This window comes from Lithobates pipiens, unplaced genomic scaffold (genome assembly GCF_037356315.1).
Source record: "Lithobates pipiens isolate NorthernLeopardFrog02 unplaced genomic scaffold, aLitPip1_a1.2 Scaffold_3, whole genome shotgun sequence".
NCBI classification, from domain to species: Eukaryota; Metazoa; Chordata; class Amphibia; order Anura; family Ranidae; genus Lithobates; species Lithobates pipiens.
Window position 1 is genome coordinate 218,170,368 of NW_027507790.1, and position 24,135 is coordinate 218,194,502.

Here is a 24,135-nt window from a genome sequence, read left to right on the forward strand (position 1 = left end):
ATGTTCCCTCCGGGGAGTCCGTAGATTGTGTTCTCTCCTGGAGGTATCTGTTAATCGGGCCCGTCAATGTAGCCTTCGGTGTCCCCCTTTGTCCTCATACGTTTGCGGTATGTCATGGCACTGCAAATATTGTATTTGCAGGGGCATTTCAGCCGCTGTTAGCAGGTCAGGAGTTGGGCGCTTCATCGGCAAGCGTCCTTACTCTGCCATGACCAAGCCACGCCCCCCACTTTACTTTAGACACAGCAGGTCAGAAATGAGATCAGTTTGTGCTGAAGGCTATGCAGGTCACATGCAGCCCCCACTTGTTTGGCATTCAAAAGAATGTGTCTGAGCAGTGATGTGTTCTAATGTATGTATACAAAGCCTTTCTACACAAGCTCTTTCACCTTTATGTAGTGCAAGAAAACTTGCAGTATTCGATTTAAGCATCATATGCTATGGTCCTGAGCATCAGAGAACTCTGTGTTGTAATGTAAAATATGCTTCTTCTTGATTTTGGGACTGTCAAAGTTAGAAGGGCCAATGAGAATGCATACTTTTCTAAAGCCTTCAGAAAAATATGGACTACATTAGGGTTATACTTATAAAACATCTAACATGCATTTATAATGTGTCTGTAATGTGTTTGAGTTTGATGCGTTTGATGAGTAATCGTTACTTGATTGCTTATTTTATATGTTTATTTGTTGTAGAAGGATCTAAAGTATATATAAGATAGTGAAACCGCAAGCTACTAATTTCTCACAATGGGGTTGGTTTTACAGGCAAATAAACAGTCCACTTTGCAAGTGCAGTTGCTTCAAAGCCTAGTAAATGTGGAAAAGCTTTACTTTGCAAAGAATACCCAATTACATGGAAGGAAAAAAAAAAAAAAAAAAAAAAAAAATTTATTTTTGCTTGCACATGATTAGATGATGGAAGTCAGAAGAGTTTCTCCTCATTTACTAAGCTCTGGAGCAACTGCCCTTGCAAAGTGCACAATCTATTTGCCCTTAGTAATTCAACCCCAATGCATTTTCACAGGCAGCAATTCAAAAAGGAAAACAAACTAACAGGATAGGATGTGTCTATAAAAAAAATCAACAAATGTATATACCAATTATACAGTACATACAGTAAGAGACCAACTATATAAGAAGCACCAGTCTGAATCACAAGACAAAAATAATCATACATTTCTTAACAAAAAAAAAACAAAAACCTTTTTCATACATTATGTATGAACAGTTTAAAAAATAAATCTCTCCTTGACTTAAGGTGGTTGTAAAGGATGAAGGTTTTTTACCTTCATACATAGAAAGTAACCTTAAGTCAAGGAGAGATTATTTTTTTATAAAAAAAAGCTTCAGTGTGCAGCTCCCCCCTCCGCCCCCACCCCCTAATACTTACCTAAGCCCGATCTCCATCAAGCAATGTGCAGGAGAGCTGAGGCTCCCCGGGGTCTCTTGCTCCTCATTGGCTGAGGTGCAGAAACAGGAGCCATCGGCTCCCGCTGATGTCAATAAAAGTCAGTGAGCTAAAGAGGAGAGAGAGGGCAGGGGTGAGCCACGGCTCCATGTCTGAATGGACACACAGAGCAGTGTTTCAGATTCGGGTGGCCCCCACTGCAAGCACTCGGCATGAGGGAGGAGCTAGGACCCCCGGCGAGGGACTTGTGAATAGAAAGATCTGGGCTGCTCTGTGCAAAACTCATTACACAGAGCAGGTAAGTATAACATGCTTATTATTTTTAACCAGTTATAACCAGTTGCGTATGACATTGAGATGCAGGTAATCGCCGTTCCTCGCCTCACACTGACAGAGTGTGAGGAGAGGAGAGCCGAACATGGGGCATCTCCTCACAGAGGACATCTAGGCATGTAATCAGAGTACTGATAATCAGTGCCCCGATTACAATAGATCGCCAGGTGATCAGTGCCCACCAGTACCAGCAATCAGTGCCCACCACTGCCCACAAGTGCCACCAATCAGTGCCCATTAGTGATGCCAGTCAATGCTAGCTATTAGACATGTGCAGACTGAAATAATTTGTTTCGGAATTTTGTTTTCGTCCGAAAAATACATTTATTTAGTTACTCCTGAAATTCATTTTTATTTATTTAGTTTTTTGGTAAAAAATTGCATTTGTCCGAAAATCTAAATGAATTAAGGTCAAATCTGTCATTGAAGGCTTATGGAGTCTGTCAAATGTTTAAAGAAGATTCAACGAAGCAGCAAAACTCACTGTATGATGCTGCAATCATACATTCCCAGTCGAATATTTCGATTACAAGCTATAGTAGGATTCTAATGTTGTACGTCTTATGTTTTTTTTAAGGCTATTTGCATTGCACACAGGTCATGTTAGCATTAGCATTAAGTAAATAAATGCTTGGGGGTCCCCCGAAATTCCATACCAGGCCCTTATCCAAGCACACAAGAGAGTGCCCCCCCTCCTGAACCGTACCAGGCCACATCCCCTCAACATTGGGAGGATGCTTTGGGGTCCCCCCCAAAGCACCTTGTCCCCATGTTGATGAGGAGAAAGGCCTCATCCCCACAACCCTGGCCGGTGGTTGTGGGGGTCTGCGGGCGGGGGGCTTATTGGAATCTGGAAGCCCCCCCCATGTGAAATGGTAAGGGGGTACAAAAGTACCCCTACCATTTCACCAAAAAAGTGACAAAAGTGTTAAAAATGACAGAAGACGGTCTTTAAAAGTCCCTTTTAAAGTCTTCTTTTATCTTCTTTCTTCTGGTCTTCTTCCTTCTTCTTTACTTTATCCTTTAGTTTCTTCATCTTCTTCCTCCATCTTCTTCTTCCTTCAATTCGCTTCTTCTTGCTCCGGTGTTCTCGTCCGGCATCTTCCTCTATGGCGCCGCCTCTTCGTTCTCGGGCCGTTCCGCGCAATGGGAGTCTCCCGCTGTGTGACACTTCTCTTCTTCTGACAGTTCTTATATAACGGAGGGCGGGGTCACCCGGTGACTCCGCCTCCTCTGACACACGGTTCCACGCAGAGGGGGCCCCGCTCTCCGTTATATAAGAACTGTCAGAAGAAGAGTAGCGTCACACAGCGGGAGCCTCCCATTGCGCAGGGCGGCCCGAGAACGAAGAAGAGACGCCGTGGAGGAAGATGCCGAACGAGAACACCGGAGCAAGAAGAAGCGGATCGGAGGAAGAAGAGGATCGGAGGAAGAAGAAGATGGAGGAAGAAACCGAAGGATAAAGAAAAGAAGAAGGAAGAAGACCAGAAGAAAGAAGATGAAAGAAGACGTTAATAAAGGACTTGTCAAAGACCGTCTCCTGTCTTTTTTAACACTTTTGTCCCTTTTTTGGTGAAATGGTAGGGGTACTTTTGTACCCTTACCATTTCACACGGGGGGGGGGGGAGGCCGGGATCTGGGGTCCCCTTGTTAGAGGGGGATTTCAGATTCCGATAAGACCCCCACCCGCAGACCCCCACAACCACCGGCCAGGGTTGTGGGGATGAGGCCCTTGTCCTCATCAACATGGGGACAAGGTGCTTTGGGGGGGACCCCAAAGCATCCTCCCAATGTTTTGGGCATGTGGCCTGGTACGGTTCAGGAGGCCCCTTTCTTTTCCTGCGGCCTGCCAGGTTGCGTGCTCGGATAAGGGTCTGGTACGGATTTTGAGGGGGACCCCCACACCATTTTTTTGGGCATGGGGTTCCCCTTAAAATCCATGCCAGACCTGAAGGGCCTGGTATGGATTTTGAGGGGGGCCCCCATGTAATTATTTTTTTTTTTTGCGTGGGGTTCCCCTTAATATCCATACCAGACCTGAAGGGCCTGGTATGCTCCTGAAGAGGAACCCATGCCCTTTTTTTTTTTTTTTTACATTAAAGTCGTGTTGTAAGTCACGCTGTGATTCACACTCAAGTCGTGTCCAAGTTGCCTCCCAAAGTTGCGCTGGAAGTTGTGTTGCCCCTGTGTGAATGGACTGTTATGATACAAGTTCAATAGACACAGATTGTTATTGTCAGAGTCACGTCAAATCTCCCATCTGTATCGAACTGTGTCAAAATGAAAACGAAAATAAAGCATTTATAGCATATAAAGCATCTATCGTTTTTTCGGATTTTGTGCTTTCATTATCGTTTGTCAAAATGATAACGAAAATACCTGAAATTCGGACGAAAATGCATTCGGGCAGAAACGAATGCACATGTCTACTGGTTATCAGTGATGTCCATCAATGCCCATCACTGCTGCTCATCAATGCCCATCAGTGGCTCTGATGGACTGGATTTGCAATGGAAGCAATTATGCAGATACCATTTGTATTATGAAGGCTCCATTTTGTTCCATCATAAAAAAAAAACAGAAGGTGAGTGCTGGAAATTTGTTCAGTGTACTTGTATTGGATCTCTTTTGCACATGCACCTTTTGCAGATAATAAACTCACCTTTCCCTTTTGCAGAATATGAAAAATGTCAATGCCACCACAACAGCAAATAATCCAAGAATCACAAACAATGGCCATAGAGCATCTGGAACTAAAACAAAAACATTATAAGAACCAATTAGTATGTAGTCTAAATGTCAAGCTGCACCCCCACTGCATAAGAAAACAGGACGTTGCACACCAATAACTGCAGATCACATCCAATAATGTCAGATCATCCACAATGCTCCTGGCAAAAACATGTTATTTTTGTTTGGTTCCGGTCTTTTAAATTAAACCTGTATAAAATTAAATAGACCCCTTTCTGTCTAGAAGGCACCTTTTTCCTTTATTACTCCTGTCTGCCCCTCTGATCGCCACTGTATTCTGTGCAACAATCCTATATTTGCTACATGCACTCTTCTGGGCATGCTTCCCCATGTGACATGCTCATATACCAAGCAACAAGGCAAATCTAAAGCAATGGTAAAAGTAAGGTTTAAAATTTGAATTTGGCTAAAGACTGCAAGATAGATAAATGGTGGTAATGGTAATGATGGTATATTTTTCCTTCCCTTTGACTATCACTCATCAGTTTTCATATGTGTGGGTAATTCAAGACTTTTTGGTTAATTGAGTGGTTGGCTCCCAGTCAGTGTTAATTTCTAATACTTACGTCTTGATGGAAGTTGGATGACCAGAACTTCACTGAAGTCTGAAAATGCAAAACTTGCTTGCTGCCTGCAGCGGATCTTCACCCAGTACTCACTGCCCATCTTTAGGCTATACAGCGATATATATGGGGTCTTAGCTTCGTACTAGGAAGAACAAATAATAAACAGACATGATTTTGTGGAATTAGCCTTGAAGGCACCGCAATTAAATTAACACATTGGGGTCAATTCACAAAGCTTTACTGCATGCGATAAGGGTATCAGGTTACTCATTTGCATAAATTATTGCACGCGGTAAATAAAGTCCAATTCACAAAAAAATAACAATTATGCGGTATTTACCAGCTGCTTTAATCTTTACAATACATATGTAGACTCTCCTTTCTTTCAGCATGTCATCTCTCAGTACATGTTATGTTATGTTTACATACGACCGGACTTTCCGGCAGACTAGGTCCGACGGTTTTCCCGATGGACTTACGGCGGAGTTCCGACGGACTTTACAAATGAACGGACTTGGTCACACACAATCACACCAAAGTCCAATGGATTCAAACATAATGACTTACGACCAAACTAGAATAAGGAAGTTCATAGCCAGTAGTCAATAGCTGCCCTAGCGTCGGTTTTCGTCCATCGGACTAGCAAACAGACAAGTGGATTTCTCCATAGGAACTGGGTTTGGCGGAGTTCCGGTGGAAAAACATGAAATGTTCTATTTTTAAAGTCCGGCAGATTTTTGGACAGCAAAGGTCCCGTGGAGCCCACACACGATTGAATTGTCTGACTGATTCGTTCTGTCAGATCTTTGCTGTCGAAAAGTCCAGTCCTGTGTACACGACATAACAGAGTCGAATTGGCTTCTAATGTGGTACTTCCCTCTCTCGGTATGATGGTCTACAGGGGATTATAGGAGGCTAATATCAAGACAGATTTAGGTACTTACACTAGTTGCCTGTAGTTCAGCTTTAACCACTTCAATACAGGGCACTTCCCCCCCCCCCCCCCTCCTGCCCAGGCCAATTTTCAGCTTTCAGAGCTGAAGCATGTTAAATGACGATTGCGCGGTCATGCAACACTGTACCTATATGAATTTTTTTTATAATAATAGATAGCTTTATTTTGGTGCTCTATAACACCACTGTGTTTTATATTTCTTGCTAAACCAATGAAAAAAGACCAAACATTTGCAAAAAACAAAACGTTTTTCTTTGTTTCTGTTATACACTTTTGCAAATAAACAAACGCCTAGACAATCAGAGCGGAAGTGGGAGCGGGCACCTGTCAAAATCAGGTACCCACTCCACCCTCCCCCTCCCCAAAAACCTCCATTTCACAAACAGAAGCCAGGGAGTAGGCCTAAAAGTGTAACGTCCCTTTTGGGCGGAGCTCCGCTTTAATATCTTATACTAATATTTTAATATCTTATACTAAATATAGAGGTTAAGGTCAGGTGTCTACAAACCTTTGGCTATATAGTGTACATTACGGTGATAGTTCTGGCACGATTTAGAAACATTTTATTAAATCTTTAATTCCCCTTTTAACATACTATATATATTTTATTTTATTTTCATTTTGCCTTCCCCAGTCATCACAAATCTATTTTTGACCCTGGAAAAGGACAAAACCAATAAACTAAAACTGGGAACCTGACAAGTATATAGTATGAGGGTAACTCCATCAATAAGGGCAGGGTGTGTATACAGGAGCCAAATCTGTCACACAATACATTTCCGAAGAAGTTCCGTGAGGAACAAAACATATGTAGACAGCTTCTACACAGGAACGGACACCCCCTCCCCCCCTCCTCTTATGTAACCCATATCTAGCCTACTGAATGGAACCCCACAAACTACATACTATGATCTTTATGGATATCGCATGAACCGCTATCATTGCTATTACTGGAATGCTGGTTGTTTGGAAGTTATAAGATTACCTATACTGGCAACAGAATGCACAGATTGCATAGACTGCACAGGTGATGTGGCAATAAAATCTCAGCTCGGAGCGTAATGTGGAAATCAAAATACCTGCAGGACCTACTTGGAAGCATTGCTATTTAGCCAGTGCTATCTGGCTTCCCTGTACCTTTTATTTGATCCATGGAATAACCACTTTAACTTCATATCACTGACTGTAACTACTTGGAGGATCTCTATATTTTCAACTTGCCAGCAAGCACATGAGGGAGCTGATCTGTGAGTACACTCATACACATAGCGACCATATCAGCAGTTTTAGTGGCATACCCGGATTGGCGGGATTGGTACACTCACTGGCCGGATTGAATGTATGTATAAATGCTCCCTTTTTAATAGAGTTTGACAGGAATTTATCTGAGGAATCTTCTAACAGGATCCATATTTATATATGACATTGCACGAAACTATTAGTTACATTTTCATTGGCTGAAGAACTCCTTTACCATCCAAACAACCCTCATGGTCTGACCCCTCGGTACACACATTTACAACCAGGATTAGTGTTCCTTTTGATATATATTGAGGTGGGATCAGGATTGGTGTATATTTCATTCCTCTATATAGAGAAGCTCATCAATACCGGTTTAATTGAGCATCTACTGACCTGGTATTGGCTTACTGTATTCACCCATTGTGGTTTTAAGGCACATAACCCTATACTCAAGCTGGTGAAATTATTGCAGTAGTTTGGTAATATATCGGCTAGTTATGGATGCAGGTGCTAATTTCAGGGGTACCATCTAGTGGGGGTGGCACAGTCCTTGGTTCCAGCACCCCCTAGGTAGGATTTATTAAGGTCCCACATTTGTGCACTGAGGGGAATATGGGGACAGGAATGTTTTTACAAAGGATCAATTAGTTGGAGGGTTATATAGGAAAAGGCTTTGTGGGGGATGTGGTATTATATGTGGGGGAGGAGGTTTGTTGTGATTCAGAGCTGTTTTTGATGCAATTTTTTTTATAATTAAAAACTTTTTGAGGAGATAACCTATGGGTGTGCAGGTATTTTCTTTTTTGTGTGTCTATTTTGGACCCTGCCTGCCTGTGAACATTACCAACATATGATTACCATCTTCCATTGTGTGCCATTGGCTATTACTACGTGCACTTCATATAGCAGTGTGAACCATCCACTTCCAACATCAGCTGCAGCTGGAGGCAGCCAGTTTAGTGCAATGTCCATGTGTAAACGGGTTCCACTGATGTTGAGAGATGTCCAGTTCAAAGCCCGGGGAGGGTCCGGACGCACTTAAACAAAAAAAAAAATGCTACAAATCAGAATACAAATAGATCACAAATCAGCAGAAAACAAACTTAGTGGACTCTCTATTGGTATGCATAAGCTGAAACGCTTTGACAATTATTCCGATATGTTGCTTATACATGAAATGGTTTCTTACTAACATGCTATAATGTAGTGCAGTAGCAGGGACAAGTGCTGAGTAACTTGACAATAATGACTTAAATAATTTGGTTAATAAAGCAATGTATTATGGCACAAAACCTAGGTCATTGGAAACAAAACACACATTGCCCTCTACATAGTCCAATGTAAATCAGTCACTCAAAAAAAAAGTGGCTTGCTGCTCCTCTTAGTACCACAGTCAGAATAAATCCTGCTTAAACATAACTGTTATAGAAGAAGAGTACAGAGGGTACTGGAAGCAGCTAGATAACGCAGAGTGACACCAAGATGTGGCCGAGTGTTGCAGAGTTAGCACCAGGAAGCAGCTGTCACTGGATGATACACTGCAGAGCCACCATGGAGGAGCGCACAGTGTAGTCCAATGTCTAGGCAGCGGGTCCAGCTCCAGAGAGAGCAGATGACATGTTTCAGGTCTGTGTACACCCCTTTCTCAAGCAGCCTTCTGATACTTATGATGATGTACCTATCCCCATATTTTTACATGTGAGGGTAATTTGTTCTTTGTGTAATGAATCGTACATTTGGATGGTTGCGCCCTCTGTCCTCTCTCATTATAACATGGTTAAAAAATACCTTGCTAGTGTTTTTATGTTATAATAATATATTACAATGTGAAATATATATTATGGTTATTTTACACTTACAAATTATGCATGTGACATTTTTTCACACACTGTAATCAATGACAGCTGAAGCCTACTGGCGGGTCATATAATATATTGTATATAATAAAGAGTGGGGTCAATTCACTAAGAGTTAACTAACGGCTAATAATATGCAGTAAAAATTGTGCAAGTGGTTAACTCACTAAGAATTTGTAGGTAAATACCAAATGCAGTATTTGTTCGATTTTGCGGTAATTACAGCATTAATGTTGTAATTTACTGCATTGAGCTGGTTGCTAAGAAGTGGGCCAGGAAGCCGGCTGCCGCATCCTTAACAACCTTTGACTAACAGCTGATTATAAAAAAACAGCCAATAATAAAAAAGTATGAAAAAAAAAAAACCAGGAGAAGTAAGAAGTTACCGCTCCAGTGATAATTCCACGTTCACACCACCCCTGTAAGAGATAGAGGGTGCTGGCTCGGCATACATAGTCAATGAATAAAGAAGATTGGACAGCCGCACTCCAATGCAACACCTTTATTGATGTAAAATGTGATCCATACACCAACAAAGTACAAATAGCTAACATGTTTCACACCCTTTTTTTCACAAGAAAATATTTCACACCCTTATTGGTGCTTAATCATAGTTGTAGGACCACCAACCACAATCTCTCATTTATACGAGCAAGTACCCCCCCTCCCCCTCCTGGACCATACCAGGCCACATGCCTTCAACATAAGGGGGGGTGGGTGCCTTGGGCTCTGCGCCCCCCCCCCACCCCAAAGCACCTTGTCCCAATGTTGATGGGGGCAATGGCTTCATCCCCAGATCCAACCCCCCAATGTGAATGAGTATCGGGTACATCGTAAGGGGCGGACCATCTGGCTACGCCACCTGGTGGCTTTGCCCCCTTGTAACATCACGGACCAGTGCATCCTGGGTTGGTGACATCACAAGGGGGTGCGGCCACCAGGTGACATAGCTAGGTGCCCCCGTCCCTTACCTATATAAGAAATGTCATATGACGGAGCCTGCAGTAGGCAGCCGGCCTTCACTGATGATGGGAGCGCCTTTGTTATTCTTTCTTTTTCGGGCACAGCGGGCGGTGTGATTGACCGTGGATTTACATCGGCACTTTTTTTTTATCTTTTAATAAAAGAATTGTCAAAAACTGTGTGCTTTTATTACCTTGTCACACTTTTTTGGTGAATGGGTAGGGGTACAATACTCATTCACATTGGGGGGGGGCACAGGGATCTGGGAATCTGCTTCAAGATTCCAATTAGCCCCCTGCCTGCAGACCCCCCACAACCACCGGCCATGGCTGTGGGGATGAGGCTCTTGTCCCCATTAAAATGGCGACAGGTTGATTTGGGGTGGTGGGGGGGGGGGGGGGTGTACTGTAAATGTGAACTACTGTATAAAAGTTATAATTACCACGTAGTTCATTTTTAATGTCAATTCATAAGAAACCAACTTACCAATATCATCAACGGTGAAGGAGTATTCATAAAAAGTGACATTGTCACTGATGAGACGGACTTGATATCCCACCCAAATCGATGTATAGTTCTTGCCGAAATAGCATCCATTTTCACCAGCAGACACGGTGTCAGGGCAATCAGACCAATTTAAGCCTCTGATGAAAGAAAATATACATAGTTATTTTACAGAAAGTTAAGCAAACATAAATGGAGACAATATTGATGTGTTTGCTAGCTAGCATAGGTTATCCTGTTCACAAGGAATTTGTTTGCATAGCTGGTTTTATAAAAGGGTATGTAACTAATGCCCTGTACACACGGTCGGACTTTCTGACGGAAAATGTGTGATTGGACTGTGTTGTCGGAAATTCCGATCGCGTGTGGGCTCCATAGGACTTTTTCCGCCGGAATTTCCGACAACAAAATCCGATCATTTAATTTTTGATCGTGTGCAGACAATTCCGACGAACAAAGTGCCATGCATGCTCAGAATAAATTATGAGAGGAAAGATATTGGCTACTGGCCTCTTTATAGTCCCGCCGTACGTGTTGTATGTCACCGCATTCTGAACGATCGGATTTTCCGACAACTTTGTGCGACCGTGTGTATGCAAGACAAGTTTGGGCCAAAATCCGTCGGAAAAAATCCAATGGGTTTTGTTGTCGGAATGTCAGACAGTGTGTACAGGGCATAACAATGAACCTCTCTTGTTTGCATCCTCTACATCTATTTAAGTACACCATAGGGTTGAAAAAAAAACTCAGATCCCTACAGCCAGTCATGCGACGTGGATGCAGGGATCTCCCCCACTGTTGTTTGAAATTATTTCTGAGATTGCTTTAACACGTAAAAATCCGATTTTAGTTTAGATTCATATCTACTTAATGCTATTTATTATATGAGTAGTTCTACGGCTCTAAAAGAGATGTTTATTCATATCAAGCATGGAATGTCAGCATTAACCACTTAAAGTGTAAGTAAACCTTCCTATCATTTTCAGCCAAGGAAGCTCCCATCTTGGCCTCTGTTTAACCACTTCAGCCCCGGAATGTTTCACAGCCTTCATAATCAGGCCATTTTTTGCATTATGGCACTGTGTTACTTTAACTGACAATTGCTAGGTTGTACCCAAACAAAATTGATGTCCTTTTTTCCCCACAAATAGAGCTTTCTTTTGGTGGTATTTGATTTATTTTTTGCGCTATAAACAAAAAAAAAGAGCAACAAATTTGAAAAAAAAAACAAACAATATTTTTTACTCTCTGCTATAAAACATATCCAATAAAAATATGTAAAAAATCTAATTTCTTCATCAAATTAGGCCAACATGTATTCTGTTACATATTTTTGGAAAAAAAAATACCAATTAGCATATATTGATTGGTTTGCTCAAAAGTCATTGTGTCTACAAACTATAAGATAGATGTGACGGAACCGATCCCAAACTCTGATTGAGTGCTTCCGTCAGTATAACGCTTCCTAAGTCTGAATATAGATATCAGATATTCCAACCGCTCACAAGCACAAAACAAGACGACATTTGCTTAGCTGCTCAACATGGACTGATTTATTAGAACCAAAATGACAAGTATTTATAATACAGTAGAAGACGAAAACCTAACCTAATTAGCATGAGCTAATTATCTAATCATTGACCCAGACTAGTTGTCTGAGAGATAGGACTTTTCAGGGTAAGACTTTGTCTCCTAGCTCACTGATTGACAAGACTAGACTAATTTACATAACAGACAGGTGGCTAGAGTTGAAGACATTAGCATCCAACAGTTTGTGTCCCAACAGTGCTAATATGGCAAATACATATGCAGAGTCTGTGTGTCTTGGGGGTGGGGGGGGCATGGATCTCAATCCAAGTAACACCACCTCAGGGGTCCCCAGGCATACAGCTTGCCAGATCACCTGAGACCAGGTGACAGATGCACTCTGTAGGAGTCGGATGCGCACCGCTAGGTAGTGGACCTTAGGACTGACTGCTGCGGATTGTACTCAGGGAGATTCAGGACATAGGTCTACAGGATCACAAACACAGATCCCAATGGGAGCTGGAGCATAGATTCCTCAGGGCGCGGAGTCTAAGAGCCAGCGGGTGTTCGCCAGAGCCTCCAGTGGTGAGGATGGACTTCGCTGCAGTCTGGCTCCAGGTCACGGTCCCTAGGGTCTCACAGCTCACGCTCACAGTAGACTACAGGAGAAGGAAGCAGCAGGCTGGAACAACAAGGATAGTAAGGGGATAAGGCCGAGGTCAGGGCAGACAGGAACAACAGAGTACACGTCAAAGGTTCAGGGTCACAGGCAGACAAGGATGGTCGGGGACATTCCAAAAGGTCAGGGTCACAAGCAGCAGGAATCGTTGAGAACACGCTAAGGTCGGTAACGGAGACAAACAGAGCACACAGCAAGCAGGAAATAGGAAGCCAAACACACAATGAATACACAATGGTTGATCAGCACCACTGGCTGGCAATGCACAGGTTTATATAGGGTTCCCTGATAGGGCCTGGGGTGGAGCCATGCTTAGAGGAGAGGTTATAAAAACCACCAGGTGGAAGTGGCTGGCCTCTTAGTCTGAACACATGAAGGGAGGTAAGCAAACAGAGGAAGATCACTGCATAACCATGACACAGCTCACAAAGAGCACTGTTCCCCCAAATGCGAGGGCCCATAATCGCAAGGCAAGAGGCTCGCATTCTGTCCCCTCCAACAGCCTCTGTCCCGGCTAGGTCTGTCACAATAGATTTAGGGACTTTTTTTTCACTAGTAATGGCTGCCAGCAGCGATTTTTAGCAGGACTGCAACATTGCGGTGGACAAATTGGACACTAAGTGATGCTTTTTGGGGATCAGTGACACCAACATGTGCAGTGCTATAGAATGCCCAGTCACAGTATAAATGACACTGGTAGGGAAAGGGTTAAAATCGGGGGCAATCAAAGGCGCTAAATGTGTTCCCTATGTGTGCTTTCTAACTGTGTGGGGGAATGCTGACACTAGACAAAGAGACAGATCTGTGCTCCTGATTAGTCGGAATGACAGATCTCTCTTTTCCTGTCTGACAGAACAACGGTCTGCCTTGTTTACATAGACAGACTGCTGTTCTGTCATTTCCCCTGAATGATTGCAAGAGGTCGGTGACCATCGTGCCCGCCGGACCCGCTGATTGGCTCCTGCTGTGCCCAATCACAGTGGGAGTGGGCCACTGGCAGCGCGCCCCAGACCAGGCCGAACAGACCGCCCTGCCGCAGTATATGTGCGGTGGGCGGTCCAGAACTAGTTAACCACTTCCCACCTGACCTATAGCAAAATGATGGCTTGAGCGGTGGTTCAGTTATCCTGACTGGACGTCATGTGATGTCCAGCAGGATAAGCTGCTGCGATTGGTGTGGTGTGTCAGTCTGACACACTGCTACACAAATCTTGGTAAAGAGGCTCTTTACCAGGTGATCAGCCTTGTCTAATCAGGGGTGATCACGATGTAAACAGGAAGAGCAGTTTATTGGGAGTAGAGGAGAGCCGCGTGAGTAGAGGAGAGCCGATCACTGCACTCCTGACGGGGAGAGGGGTCCATGCTGATTGTTTATCAGCACAGCCTTTCCGCGGATGCCTGCCCAGGACCACCAGGGATGCCTCTAGGACCACCAGGGATGACCACCCTAGACTACCAGGGATATACCAATCAGTGCCCAGGCAGCTGGCAATCAGTGCCTATTAATGTGTGCCAGTGCCATCAGTGATACCCATCAGTGCAATCAGTGCCAGCCATCAATGCCGCCTATGAGTGTTCATCAGTGCAGCCTTTCAGTGCCCATCAATGTCACCTATCACTGCCCATCTGGGTCCACCAGTGCCACCTATGAGTGGCCATCAGTGCCACCTATCAGTGCCACCTTATCAGTGCAGCTTATCAGTGCCAATCAGTGAAGGAGAAAGCTTCATTTTTTTACAAAATTTTAAAACAGAAATAAAGAAAAGTTTATGGGTCACATTAAAGGTGGAAAAAGTTCTGAAATTATTTATCTTTTCACATCACAGAAACCTGACATTTTAACAGGGGTGTGTAGACTTTTTATATCCATTGTATATACTTGAGCCAACATTTCCCAGGTGCGTGTTCGCGTTCGTGGCGCCTCACTTCTGCTGTCATTACACACAGCGGGAGCCAATAGGCAGGTACATTGGACTCGATGTCCACTGGCACCCGCTGATCCTCCTGCAGAGAGACAAAATGGCAGTCTGCCTAAGTAAACAAGGCAGATCGCTATTCTGACAGGAGGAAAGAGATGAAATTTGTTTCCCTACAAAGCAGGGAATATATTTAATCTCTACCTCTAGTACAAGCTCAAATAACTGTACAGTAAAACACCGGCTAGGCACACAGTTAACCCTTTGATCGCCCCTGTTAACCCCTTCCCAGCCAGTGTCATTAGTATAGTGACAGTGCATTTTTTTAGCACTGATCACTGTATTAGTGTCACTGGTCCCCAAAAATGTCAGTTAATGTCCGAATGTCCCTTCAATATCGCAGTCCCACTATAAGTCGCTGATCGCCGTCTGTACTAATAAAAAGAAAAATGAAAAAATAAAGAAAAATATCCTATAGTTTGTAGACACTATAACTTTTGCGCAAACCAATCCATATACGCTTATTAGGATTTTTTACCAAAAATATGTAGCAGAATACATATTGGCCTAAATTGATGAAGAAATTCAATTTATTTTCTTTTTTTTTTATTGGATATGTTTTTTAGCAGAAAGTAAAAAATATATATTTTTTTTTTTTCAAATTTGTTGGTCTTTTTTTTTGTTACATAGGTTGAAAAAAGTCCATTAAGTTCAACCAAAAAAATAAAAAATACAATCCCACGTACACAATCCTTCACCCACGGTTGATCCAGAGGAAGGCGAAAAACCCCAGAAAAGTATGCTCCAATTTGCTACAGCAGGTGAGAAAAATCCTTCCTGATCCCCCGCGAGGCAATCGGATTTTCTCTGGGTCAACTTTACCTATAAATGTCAGTACCCAGTTAGATTATGTACATTTAGGAAATAATCCAGGCCCACTTTAAAGCAATCTATTGAGTTGGCCAGAACCACCTCTGGAGGAAGTCTATTCCACATTTTCACAGCTCTTACTGTGAAGAAAACTTTCCGTATTTGGAGATTAAATCTCTTTTCCTCTAGATGTAAAGAGTGCCCCCGTGTCCTCTGTGATGATCTTAAAATGAATAACAACACAAAGTTCACTATATGGACCCCTTACATATTTGTACATGTTGATCATATTCCCTTTACTCTCCTCAGAGTAAATAAATTCAGTTCCTCTAATCTTTCCTCATAGCTGAGCTCCTCCATACCTCTTATCTGTTTGGTTGCCCTTCTCTGCACTTTCTCCAGTTCCCCGATATCCTTTCTGAGAACTGGTGCCAAAAACTGAACTGCATATTTCAGATGAGGTCTTACTAATGATTTGTACATGGGAACAGTGCCATCTCTCTCTCTCTGGAGTCCATACCTCTCTTAATAAAAGAAAGGACTTTGCTCGCTTTGGAAACCATTGTTTGGCATTGCATGCTATTATTGAGCTTATCTACCAAAACCCCCAGATCCTTCTACACTATGGATCCCCCGAGTTGTACTCCCCCTAGTATGTATGATGCATGCATATTCTTAGCCCTCAAGTGTATAACTTTACATTTATCAACATTAAACCTCATTTGCCACTTAGTTGCCAAATAGACAGAGCATTGAGGTCAGGTTGTAAATTGGAGACATCCTGTAAGGATGTTATTCCACTGCATAGTTTGATGTCATCTGCAAAGACAGAAATGGTACTTTTAATCCCAGACCCAATATCATTGTTTATAGCGGAAACAAAATAGGCAGAGGAGATAAAATACCACCAAAGCTCTATTTGCGAGAAAAAAAAGGAAATTTTTATTTGGGTACAGTGTCACATGATCGTGCAATTGTCAGTTAAAATAACACAGTGCCATATTGCAAAAGGTGGCCTGATCATGAAGGGGGTAAATCTTCCAGAAGTGGTTAATTGATACAGCATGGTGGTACTGTGAGTTTGCTTAGGAAATACTTTGAATAAGATTATCATAAAGAAGATGATATTAAAGTGGTTGTAAACTTCATTCATGAAATCGGACCCGAGAACTGTAGTGTTTACTTACAGTATCTCTCTCCAAAGCTCTAAGTCCTGTGTCTTTCTGCTGCTCCGTTCTTCTGTTATCAGCAGAGTTATGTCTGACAAGTTCTCTGATACAGTTCTCTGATACAGGAGATAAAAGCAGCTGAAAATTTGTGTTGGGGAGGGAACCTAGAGATATATTAGCAGAGAGCTTGTCTATCCTCAGTAAAGCTCTGCATGTTCCTTTGTTCCTCTGCCTATGTGGGGGGGGGGGGGGTGCCTTTCTTCCAATCAGCTCACACAGTGTAAGCTCAAACTCCACACCTACTGCTGAATGAGGAAACAAGATTTTTAACAAGATCCGTACTTTCTAAAGAGTGTAGAAAGGGAAAGGCAGCAGAGATACATGTAGAACTTATGTAGGAGGATTTTTTTCATCTCTGTGTATCATCTGAGGCTGTTCACTTCACAGGGTATAGGAGAGGGATTACATCCTCGGACAACTCATCACTCCCAGCACTAAAGCCAAAAGCCTCAGAGTCATCTTTGACTCAAACATGACAATGTATGCACAAATAGGATCAGTAATTAGTGGATCCCACTACCTTCTTCGCCTACTGCCTAGACTCATCCCCTTCACCTCGGAAGGAGATACAGCAGCAGTAGTTGGAACAATTCCCGACTCGACTGCGCAAATTCCGTCTACCTAGGACTTCCAAAATACCAAATTTCACGTCTACAAACCGTCCAGCACACATCACCCAGACTGGTAACTGGAAAAAAAAACTATGGGAATCAATCACCCCATCCCTGAGGACCCTCCATCGGCTATCCGTGAAGGATTGCGTTACATTCAAGACCCTCTGCCTCACTCACAAATGTACACAAGGAAAGGCCCCGCAATTCCTCTGCGACAAAATAAAGCACTACACCCCAGGTCGCATTCTCCAGTCAACTAACCAGAACCTCCTCTACATCCCCAAGACCCGTTATAAATTAAAAGGCAAACGAAGGTTCGCAATCCAAGGACCACGGCTATGGAATCTGCTCAGAAGAAAACTATCTCACCTTCAGGAAGAAGCTCAAGACCCATCTCTTCTAAAAACCCAGACGGACACTGGTGGCAGAGCGCCCTGAGGCGATTTCGTTTGCATACGTAGCGCTATACAATTTATTCATTCATTCACAACCACTTCAAATTCAAGGCACAAGACAGAAAATATATTCCTGATTCCTGAACAATTCACTGATATTAAGTACGTTTCTACACAGAATAGCAGCTAATGAAAGTGGACCAGTTTGCAAGCCAGATTTTTTTATATGCTCATTCCATACAAGGTCCACTTCACCTGAAAATTTACAGTACATAATGCTTATTATTAAAGCAAGCGGTATCTTACGGTTTTCTATATTGTAGCTTTAACAGGCCAGTTAGGTTCTGAAATTCTCCATAGGTCCAGTGGCAGGTAAAAGTTTCCTGCTGGGGGGATCGACACTCTGTGATTACTGGCCACCCAGGAGGATCTAAAATAGAGTAAAATATGAATTTATAAACATATAGTCTACAGCTTTATTCTATACATATGACAATCATTTGATGCTAAACCACAAATGTGTATTACACCTAAATTGTCAGATTTAGACTATTACATTGCAGAAAGTTCAGTTTCAGGATACTGCAAAACATGTAAAGTACAGAAATGTGTGCTTTTTAGAATGGCACCAAACACACTGTCCCATTAGCAGGCAATGCATTCATGCTGCAGTGCACCACAAAGGCCATCAAGGGATCGCTATTGTGTGGCCCTCAGACACTCATTCCTAAACTTTTGCTGTACTTCCTCCTGCCCCCATTTACACATGGCTTTTTTACCTACTTCTGTCCTTTCAGAAAAATACTTACCTTCCATCATCCTGAGATAAAAGGTCAGAAACAAAAGACATACAGAGGCACCTAGTTGGGTTGCTCAGAGTGTAACATAGACCATATTGAGAAGAATGGCTCAGCAGACATTATTGGAGAATTCCTACATACCTAAAATAATGTGGTGTGCATCACGTGCATCTATTGATGCTGCCACTGTCATTCCTCTGGATACTTCTCCCAGTTTGGCTTGGCAACATAGTGAGGAACTCTGGGCACAAGTGTATAGCACAACACACTTATATACAAACCATAATGGGTCTATCTATCAAACTTTTCACCATAATTAACCCATTTTATAATAGAAAGGTTTATGGCAACTCCATTTTTTTTAACTTTCTTTTGTTTATATACTGTACCTTATCTTGTTCAGAATACTCTGCGCCATCACTTCACAGCAAACATCAGCTCAGATCGTTAGTTCCTACGTTCCTCAACAGATGGCGCTGCCTGTCTAAAATGTTGGACAAAAGAACGAGGCTGCTCCAAAATTTAAAAAAAAACAATTCACCCTGCTTTATATAAAATATATTTTTATAAGTTAACAGTGTTGAATCATATGGACAACAAGTGGTAAAACACTTTGATATCAAGTTAAAAAAATGTTTTAACTTGTTTGTTTGCCAAACGTTATTGCTGCAAGCCCTTTAATTGAATCTTATGAGAAAAATCGGTGAATCTTGGATTAAAGCGGAGTTCCACCCAAAAGTGGAACTTCCACTGTAAGGCCTCCTCTCCGGCTCTGGTTTGTGAAACTGAGCTTTAGGGGAGGAGGGGGGAAGCAGGTACCCAATTTTGACGGGTTCCTACTCCCACATCTGTTCTAGTCGCCTTAGTAAACCAAAAGCAGTAGTTCTCCCTCCTGAAGTCTTCTGGGACACATGACAGGTCCTAGAAGACTTCGGGACCAGTCACAGAGTGCAGCACCATTCGTGCAAGCGCAGTGGACATCAGCTGTGAAGCTGCAAGCTGTCACAGCCGGGTGCCCATAGTAGAGATGCCGGCGGAGCCGAGGGAGGACACGGGGAGAACACAGCAATGGTGAGTGCACCGCTAGATCATGGGACAGGTGAGTGGCTGTTTAGTAAAAGTCAGCAGCTAACCTTTTTGTAGCTGATGACTTTTAATAGATAAAATAATGACTGGAACTCCACTTTAAAGTTGTGTGGATGAAAAAATTGCTAAATAGACACTCAAGACTTGCACTGATCTGCCTGATCCCTACCCATAACTGGCCATATTCTACGCTTCACTTTTTTTTTCTAATTTAAAAAAAACATAACTGTTACAAAAAGCTAGTGACAAACTTGGGAGATAACATTACACATCTTAGTTATGTTCATTAAGTTAATGTAAAATGAGGAAGTGATGTAAAAACATAAAAAATAATATATTATAGGAAACTTACATGACTTTAGCATGCTCTTCTGCGACCTTGTTGTACGTTCTTCTAAAAAAGAATGACCAAAAAAAGAGTTTGGACACTTACAGAAAATGACAGAATATTAGAGTATAACAAAAAGCAAAAAACTTTTCTTTTTAGTTCTGAATAGAGTAAATATGGATTAGAACTACTATTAGGTTTGTAATGCTGTCTGGGCCCCCATTAGGGAGATTCACCCTTTCTATTTGCTCTGTTTACCATTAGCATCGAAAGTGAAAGAAAAATAAATCCTTCATTTTGTGTTGTCCCCAAAAAAGTAAGAGGGGGAATCTTACAACAGGGACACTAGTTCTGGTGCCCTTGGAGGCTCCAAGGGATTCCCCTAATTTGCAGGGATTTCCTCTTACTCCCTCTAAGGCTGTTGACATGCTTTAGCTGCATTGGCTGTAACAGAACAGTTATTATCACACATTATCCCTGGGTGCGTTCATGTTTCTTTTCTTTCCTCATAGACTAATGCAGCCTTAGAAACTGTGCCAAGATGCAGGATTGATAATTTAAACAGGAGTAGCTAATTGAGAAAGGTGGGGTTTATTGCCAATGTCTAGGGATAGCAGTTCATATGCAGCCTCGTTGCGGAAGGAACTCTTACTCAACCCGTACTGAAAATAACAGACAGATAGTGATGTTCTGTGGTTTAATTCAACACCCCTTCTAGTTCTTGCCAATGGCATCTCTCAATAGAGTAAACATATCTTTTCACAAGGTGGTTATATGCATAAATTCTCATAATCCTCACTGTAAGTACCCCTTCCAGTTACTCCCAGTGGTACTTACACCTTACTTTGGGAAATGCTCTTGTTGGTGATCTTGGTATAACTATATACAGCAATGCAAAGGGTTGCAATGCACCCACGATTTGTATCCTTGTATGGTCACATTCATGTGAGGATTTGTTTTTCTGTACACTTTTGTTTATTTTACATCAGTAGTGGTGATGTGGGTGCCCACCCATTAAAGCTTTAGCATGGTTGTGACCAGACCATGTTAAAAAAAAAAAAAATTAGATGGTGTATGATAATATTAAAACCATGCTTCTTGTGTGTGATTTAATATTTTTAGATGACTAAACAGACATGCGGTCTTTCTGTAGTGAATGGGCCAAGCTTTTCTTCTCCAGCTGCTAGATGCTACCCATGCATAAAGCATGAATAAAATGTCCCCTGTAAGGGGAGAGGAGAACTGATCGGATGTTCCTTGTACAGAGAAACACTGATCGGTCTCCTCCCCTCATCAGTCCCCTCCCCCCACAGTTAGATTCACTCCCTAGGACACACATTTAACCCTGCAACGCCCCCTAGTGTTAACCCCTTCCTTGCTAGTCACATTTATACAAAAATTGGTGCATTTTTTATAGCACCGATCACTTTATAAATGTGAATGGTCCCAAAATAGTGTCAAAAGTGTCCCATCTGTCCACTGCAATGTCACAGTCATGATAAAAATTGCACATTGCAGCCATTAGTAGTAATATATATATATATATATATATATATAAATAAAATAAATTACAAATCTATCCCCCATTTTGTAGACGCTATAACTTTTGCACAAACCTATCAATATAAGCTTATTGGGAATTTTTTTTTTACCAAAAATATGTAGAAGAATACATATCAGCCCCTAAACAAAGGAAAAAATGTTTTTTTTTTTTTTAAATGGGATATTTTCTATAGCAAAACGTAATAAATATTGTTTTTTTTTCAAAACGTATGCTTTTTTTTTTGTTCATAATGCAAAAAAGAAAAACCGCAGAGGTGATCAAATACCACCAAAAGAAAGCTCTATTTGTGGGGAAAAAAATTATCAAAATGTAATTTGGGTACAACGTTGCATGACCACGCAATTGTCATTCAAAGTGTGACAGCGCTGAAAGCTGAAAATTGACCTGGGCAGGAACAGGGTGAAAATGCCCTGTATGGAAGTGGTTATGTGATAGGCCACGTCATAATGCACTTTTGGTGTATATTCAGGTATGCATATTTTTAGTGCAATATACTTGAATATCCTTACAGCACAAACATGGCCTGAACATGTGCTCTATTTTCAGATTCTTGAGTATTTCTTCTATTCAAAGTGTGCCTGCAATAAATATAAAGCGTATAAACTGAGAGCAGACCTAGTATGAAGGTATCTAGAGATACTTGCACATACTGTACATTTGGCTAAGCCTGGAGAACCTGTACATATTATTTGTACTAGTCCACCCATCATAGTTATGATCCAGTCATGAGGGTTGGGAGGTGGAGTAGGAGGGACAGGACTTTGAAGCTGAAATTGCTGTTTACACAATAAGACACCCTGGAGGCATCAAGTACCCTAAGGGAGGTTGAGGATAAGCGATGGCATCTCTAGGTGCCTCAAATGTATCTGTTTTATATTTAGGGTAAATTAGGTTAATCAGAAATGGCAGTTTATGGGAAAACGACTTACCTATTTCATCAATGGTGAAGGTGAGTTCATAATAGGTGACATTGTCACTGACAAGGCGAACATGATAATGAACCCAAATCGATGTGTAGTTCTTACTGAAATAGCATCCATTTTCACCAGCAGACACTGTGTCAGGGCAATCGGTCCAATTCAGGCCTCTGAGAAGAAGGAACACACATGATAAATTAGTTCACAGACAATCAAACAAACATAAACGTAGACAATTCTATAACATTTGAAGGGTTGGGAATGTTGAAAACTTGAAAATTTTACAGTGAAATTCACTAAGCTCTACTGTTCTGGGTTTTGTTTTTTTCAGGCAAGGTTACTGGTATCCTGGTGCTCAGCAAATAATTCCCAGTTTGCAGAACAGTGATTCTCAACTCACCATGGGAGGTTTCGCTGTAGCATGTTTATGCACACTTCCAATTACTGAGACCTAGTTTCATAGTTAGCAAGGTTGAATAAAGACACCAGTCCATCCAGTTCAACCTGAGTGAGTGTCTACAATTGTCCCTATCCCTGTACATTACACACTCACATCGGTCCCTACCCTCAAGGAGCCCACAATCCAAGGTCACCATTCATATAGTAAGGCCAATTTTGGACAGAAGCCAATTAACCTACCTGCATGTCTTTGGTTTGTGGGAGGAAACCGGAGTACCCGGAGGAAACCCACGCAGGCACAGGGAGAACATGCAAACTCCAGGCAGGTAGTGTCGTGGTTGGGACCTGTGTCAATAATTTGGGTATTTGTGGATGGGTAAGTGCAGTTGCCTTTTAAGTGCATTTGGCCTGCGACTGAACTCCTACTGACCCGAATCTGACCTCCTCCTAAACTATATCAACCTACTCTAAGTTGCTTTTGAAATTCTCATTGACTTGAATGGGGAGAAAAGCAGTTCTGATGTGAACAAAAGACCACTGACACAGGTCCATAGTCTACTGCAAGCTATAAGGAGCATGGAGGGACAGATTTTCTTTCCTATCCTTTTCCTATTTTAACTTTTTCTCAAATCTTCCAATTACAGAATTACTAGACAGGGCCCACTTTTTAAAACATCATTTAACCTGGCAATGGTAAAATCTAAAATAAAGTAAACCGAGTTAACTTTGCCACCTCAGAACAGTGTCGTGTCTATGCTTTGAGGAACTGTTGCCTAGACAAAGCCTTACTCTGCCTGTCTTTTGATGAACCAGTTACCAAGGTAGAGCTAGTCTTGGTAATCGATAATAGTTGAGATTCGCACCCTTGCTGATCACTTCATGGAAAGGCAGACAACACTGATTGGGCAACAGAGATTTCAGATGTCAGAACTAGAGGTTGACCGATATGGGCTTTTCTCTGGCCGATGCCGATATTTAGAAATGGCTCCGGCCGATGGCCAATATGTTGCAGATTTTTTTTAGGCCGATATGTTAGGCTGATTTTTAATTTTTTTCCTTTTTTTTTCTCCATCTCATAAAATCTAACAGACACATTTCACACTGGGGCGTTTTTTTTTTTTTTGGGCTAAAAATAGCACCTGTAAAGTGCCTGCAAAACAGCTCCCCTGCAGTCTGTGTGAAAGCCCGAGTGCTTTCACACTGGGGCGATGTGCTGGCAGGAAGTTAAAAA

At 42.1% G+C, this 24,135-nt stretch overlaps 1 protein-coding gene across 4 annotated transcripts in view; it reads right to left on the bottom strand.

Annotated features, from left to right (window-relative positions):
- The window catches only part of GHR (growth hormone receptor), a 546,779-nt gene that overhangs the window by 20,879 nt on the left and 501,765 nt on the right, over nucleotides 1–24,135 (bottom strand). For all 4 annotated transcript variants that reach the window (XM_077462799.1, XM_077462797.1, XM_077462798.1 and 1 more), the window contains 7 exons: nucleotides 22,518–22,675; nucleotides 20,049–20,090; nucleotides 18,117–18,240; nucleotides 10,563–10,720; nucleotides 8,116–8,294; nucleotides 5,061–5,202; nucleotides 4,406–4,496 (listed from right to left, as the gene is read on the bottom strand). In XM_077462799.1, the coding sequence (XP_077318925.1) occupies nucleotides 4,406–4,496; nucleotides 5,061–5,202; nucleotides 8,116–8,294; nucleotides 10,563–10,720; nucleotides 18,117–18,240; nucleotides 20,049–20,090; nucleotides 22,518–22,675 (894 nt within the window). The remainder of the gene's footprint in view (nucleotides 1–4,405; nucleotides 4,497–5,060; nucleotides 5,203–8,115; nucleotides 8,295–10,562; nucleotides 10,721–18,116; nucleotides 18,241–20,048; nucleotides 20,091–22,517; nucleotides 22,676–24,135) is intronic.